Source organism: Cydia pomonella, chromosome 19 (genome assembly GCF_033807575.1).
Source record: "Cydia pomonella isolate Wapato2018A chromosome 19, ilCydPomo1, whole genome shotgun sequence".
Classification (NCBI taxonomy): domain Eukaryota; kingdom Metazoa; phylum Arthropoda; class Insecta; order Lepidoptera; family Tortricidae; genus Cydia; species Cydia pomonella.
In genome coordinates this window covers 6,206,024-6,211,442 of record NC_084721.1, presented here as the reverse complement: position 1 = coordinate 6,211,442, position 5,419 = coordinate 6,206,024, and the positions used below count along the sequence as shown (strand labels likewise).

At 35.0% G+C, this 5,419-nt stretch overlaps 1 protein-coding gene across 1 annotated transcript; it reads left to right on the top strand.

The window, feature by feature from the left end:
• The first annotated feature begins 2,465 nt into the window (after positions 1-2,465).
• On the top strand, positions 2,466-4,945 carry LOC133528552 (transcription initiation factor IIA subunit 2). Its single transcript, XM_061865977.1, has 4 exons — positions 2,466-3,009; positions 3,093-3,220; positions 3,338-3,444; positions 4,323-4,945. The coding sequence occupies exons 1-4, from the start codon at positions 2,938-2,940 to the stop codon at positions 4,340-4,342; spliced, it is 327 nt and encodes a 108-aa protein (XP_061721961.1). The 5' UTR covers positions 2,466-2,937; the 3' UTR covers positions 4,343-4,945.
• Positions 4,946-5,419: the final 474 nt, after the last annotated feature.

The following is a 5,419-nucleotide window of genomic DNA, read 5'->3' as shown; positions in this document are numbered from 1 at the left end:
TTACTAGTATTTTCTATTGATTACCTTAGAATGGCCTTACACAGTCTGAATTCGCAGCGGAATCTTTAGTTTATTCCGAAAGGACGGAAATGTATACTAATTATTCATTACGATCAACACACACACATTCATACTGGAAATACTGGAATGATTCTGACAGCGTTACGAATTCAGAATATGAAAATCATCATTGAATATGTTTATTGTTCCGATGTAGCCCACAAGATGGCAGAACCTACTATGCACAGGAAAACACTTGACGTGTAAATGTACATGTTTTTGGTTCCGATTCAGGCCACAAGATGGCAGACCCTCCAACGCGCACGGTCCCTATATCAAACTCGCAAACTCATACTGGTTGATAAGCATATATAAAGTTGTGTTATTAACGGTTATCTGTTCATTTTAGGTCAATTTTAAGTAGTTTAAATCCTTTCAAGTAAAAATAAAATTGTTAAAATGCCGATAGATTATCGATATGGCCCACAGCATTTGGTTCTTTGATTTGGTTACTCATCGTTAATCGTACATAGTGTGTGAGGCTACGGTGACAGCTGGCTTAGACTCCATCTTTAGTATTATTATATCTATGAGTAATACCAAGGACGATATAGGGACCGTGCGCGTTGGAGGGTCTGCCATCTTGTGGTCTGTATCGGAACCATAAACAGGCACATTTACACGTCGTGTTTTCTTGTGCATAGTAGGTTCTGCCATCTTGTGGGCTACATCGGAACAAAAAACATCACATTTACGTCTCGCGCCAAAAATCTGACGGCTCCTGTGCTGCCTCCTATAGTTCATGCACGCTCCCTATATAAAAAAGCTTCAATAAACCATCCAAAAAGTATGATTTCAGAGTCATTAAAATAGGCCTCTGTGGCGGCAATGACTTATCATTTGATCCAAATCGCTTAGCATTTAGCATTTTTTCAGGTTGGGAAACAAAAAGAAATCGCATGGGGCCAAATCTAGAGAATACGGAGGGTGAGGCAATATAGGCAATATTCGTAGCGTAACTGTGTTAATTTAGCCATCACAACATTCACAACTCTGGACGAATGAGCTGGGGCGTTGTCGTGATGAAACAGGAGGCCTACCGCGAAAACCGAAATTCGCCAATTGCGGGGATTTTTCTCTTTTACACTCTAAGACGTCATTAGAGTGACAATGTAAAATGCCCGCAATTGACGAACTAGTACGTAAATGGGGTCGTTTGTCCTTTAACACAGCGTCAAATTCATCCAATAAATTGGCATAGTACTGCCCTGTTATCGTTTTCCCCTTTCCAAAGTAGTCAATATGTATAATATACAGTCAAACCTGGATAAGCGAGAGTTCAAGGGAGCACAATCTCATTCTCGCTTATAGAGGTTTCTCACTAACCCGAGTTTCTCGCTAATGCAGGTACATGGGTAGCGTTTCTCTCTTATAGAGGTACGCAGCAATAACAAGTCACAGCAAGTACGAATGTAGTAAATATATATGTATATATTTTTAAATGCTTACGAAAACAAAACAAAAATTCATGCACTATGTAATTTTATTTTATTTAGAACTTATTTGCACTCAAAAAAATCCGTCAATTTTGTTTGGGTTTCTGTTTTTGTATTTTGAATGTTTTTTTTGTTGTTTGAATGTTTAATTTTAAGTTTATCACTTAATGACAGTACTTTAATTTTCCGTTTTGACATGATGCAGAACAGAACTTTTCTTCGCAATTGATAACTATAAACTGAGTAAGTCCGACAAACAGGACGGTACACAGGCACACGTGTCCATTTGAAAAGAATGCGATAAAATAACAACATTATTTAGTTCCACGAAATAGAATAGGTACAATATTGACGAGAATACAAAAACAATGGTAGGAAGTTCCACGAAAGTTAAGAATGAGTCATAAAATAGCACATGTTAAATTTGTAAATAAAGCTCGACTGTCGAGGTATAGATAAGTAGTAGTCTCACTTACGGAGGTCTTTGAGGGAAAAACGACTCTCTCTTACAGAGGTTTCTGTCTCTCGCTAATAGAGGTTTTGGGAGCTTAAAATGATGGGTCCTGGCTATTACTCTCACTTATCCAGGTTTGACTGTATTAAGTATTACATAAGTACATATTATTATATTATTACATACATATTTATCGAAAAACAAAATTCGTACTACAAAACTTATCTAACATAACCAAATTACGTTACTGCCTGTTTTGTTCGTGGAATAATTTCTCAATAATTATGTAATTTTATCCACGTTTCATCAGTTCACCAACGCCACCTAGTTATTTTGTGTAGCAAAAAGTGGCGAACTCGCGAGCAACCTTCAGCAATCAACGGTTCCAGAGGTAGTGCCATCTATTAATTCGAGTATTACTACGTTATTGACGACTAAAAAATATAATCTTTAAAAATTTGTATTGAAGTGATATTATGGTCTTAAAATAATGCATTATGACTATTGTTCTTAAAAAAATAAAAAAACACGTAAAAATATTGGTGAAAATATCGTTTTTACCTCTTCCAGGCTACGAAGCAGCGCCATCTAGTTTTAATACCGAATTTTTAGTTTTTTCGGAGTTACGTTTTTTTGTATGAGATTGTCAGTCCTCTTTATATATCGTCCTTAATAGACTATCGTATAAAGACTAATAAATAATTTGAAAAATTTTATACACACTTTTAATCATAAAAATGTACTTGCTATTGAGTGGTACATCTACCTGTTTTTTTATTTTAAAACCACCCATTTCTACCTAATTTTGCATCCTGTTCTACCACTTCGGCAAAATTGGATGTGACAACACTGTCTTCATCTTTCATTTGATTTTAATACAAATACATCGTTCTATTCTATCTATCTTAATAGTGGCGTTGAAAATCAAGCATTGCTTGAAAAACTGCGTTTGTTTTGTGTATTAAAGTTTAAATTACACAATCTGTAATGTCATATCAACTGTACAGAAATACTACGATCGGAAACACATTACAAGAAAGCCTCGACGAACTGATCCAGGTAGATGTTTATTTGTATACTTTTCTTGTTTTGAAATTTCGTTTCTTATTATTCTAGATTTTCTAAAATGAATTTTATTTTAGTATGGGCAGATAACACCGGCTTTAGCAGTGAAAGTGCTATTACAATTTGACAAATCTATAAATCAAGCTTTATCCAACAAGGTGAAATCTAGATTAACCTTCAAAGCCGGAAAATTAAATACTTACAGGTATTAAAATTGTTATGCTATTGTATTAAATTATGTACAATGTAACAGGTATACTGTTACCCATTCCACCATCCAGCCACAGTAACTTTTATTTAAATGATTTATTTATATTTACAGGTTTTGTGACAATGTGTGGACCTTTATGTTAAATGATGTGGAGTTCCGAGAAGTGCAAGAAGTTGCTAAAGTAGACAAAGTCAAAATTGTAGCTTGTGATGGTAAAAGTAAGTACTACTTACTTTGTACAATTGGTTGTATTTCCTAAAAATACCACTTTAGTAGTAAACCAAAATGCAGAATACAGAACCATATTTGTGCGAGTATTATTAACTAAATGTGTGGCCTCAATTAAGTGTACATCATGTTTATGATACTACAATATGCCATGATATATCTTATATGATGTCTCTTTAATATCTTAAACCCCTTAACACATGTCGTAAAGTATATTGTATTTAAATTTGAACTTTAATAGCTATCATTAGAGTTGAATATTATAACTGCTATAAATCATTGCATATGCAGTAAAGGGTTAAATTAGAGGCACAATTTTCAGTTTCAGCAGTATGTCTCCCACCATGGGGATTTAAATGCAGGGCTTGATTCTACTCCCTTAATCAAGCTACTTTTACTATGGGATCAACACTGATAAAGCAAAAACTTTTTGCCTTTTTCATAGAAAACATCAACATCTAAGTAGTCAAAATATATGAGAAACAAAAAAATAATCGTGATTTTGGGGTTAGTCCCATAATGAGTGGCAGGGCAAGACCGAATCTTTATGTGGGCAAGGTACATTTAGTGAGGCCCTCTGGTGGCGCAAGAAATAACGAAATTTTTTACATTGTTCTCAAGTTATTTGAGGCGCAAGGCCCTTCTGACCGCGAGGCCATAGGCAGTGGCCCACGTCGCCTACACCTAACGCCGCCTCTGCCCATAATAAAAGAAGCTCAGTTTAGTGAGTAAAATAGCCTTTCATTTGAAAGTCCCATGATGGGAGACACCTATATTTTCATGTACAATTTGACATATGGGTTCACTGAGTCAATTTTTACATTTTCTTATTGCCAAATACACTAATCAAATATATTTTTCGTTTCAGATGTTGAAGACAGGAGATAATATTAGTGGTGTTGTTATAGTGTCTAATTCCAATAATTATCTGTAAATATTTTTGTAAGGTTCTAGGTTTGAAAATGAATTAAAGTATGCATCAGTATAAATAATTATGGCCTAATTGGATTGAGAGCCTTTTCTCAATATTTCTGTTTGGTTTGTTGTGATCTGAATGTGGGGTTAGGTCTCTGGACACTGGTGTTGAGTTCTGTGGGCCTACCACGAAAACCGAATTTCGCAAATTGCGGGATCTGTCTCTTTTACTCTCACTAAGACGTAATTAATTAGAGTGACAGAGAAAAATGCCCGCAATTGACGAACTTCGATTTTCGCAGTTGTAGCCCTGTAGTGTCAAAGCAAGGGACATCAATTTCCACTGCTTAATATTTCAATTCAAACCTTATTAGGTTTTTTGGTACTTAAAAACAAATACTTTTTTAGGTTTTTTGGTACTCAAGAATATTATATTCTTAATTTTTTTAGATCCAATAATTTCATTTTGTGATTGTATGGTATACCTTGAAATGTTTCATTTGAAATTCTGATTGTATTTAATTCATATCAATTATACTTAAATTATCTTTAAATTAAATAAATTATTTGTACATATACTGGTGTATTTGTGGTTTTTAATGAAATGCTGATTAGAATTTTCCTAATTGCATACTGCAACAGAGAGACTGGAGTCAGATCGGATATCTAATTTATACAATTAGAATAGGCACTAATCTACACTAAACAAAAGATGACTGTCATGTGATGTTTGAACCCAGAGACGATGGTCTAATTTGGTCTTAGGGCTCCTCTACACGATGGCCCAGCGTAGGCCAGTCTAAGGGACGCACCTATGCGGTGGAATGAGATAGCAATATCACTTACTCCCTCTAACGCATAAATGCGTCCCTTGGACTGGCCTGCGCTGGGCCATCGTGTAGAGGAGCCATTATTGGGGTAAGACTGGTTTCCTCAAAATAATTTTCTAGTTGCTTTCACTGAAATGTGAGTGGTTTGCATCAGAAATTTTAGATTTGTTTCGAAATACTGTGATAAGCCGGTTTTAACCCTCAAAATGTTCAGTTTAGA

Bases quoted from the DNA above. Each gene is read 5' to 3' on its own strand.
- LOC133528552 (XM_061865977.1), top strand. From the start codon at position 2,938: ATGTCATATCAACTGTACAGAAATACTACGATCGGAAACACATTACAA. The intron at 3,010-3,092 runs GTAGATGTTTAT...ATTTTATTTTAG, and splicing joins GCCTCGACGAACTGATCCAG to TATGGGCAGATAACACCGGC. The intron at 3,445-4,322 runs GTAAGTACTACT...TTTTCGTTTCAG, and splicing joins TGTAGCTTGTGATGGTAAAA to ATGTTGAAGACAGGAGATAA.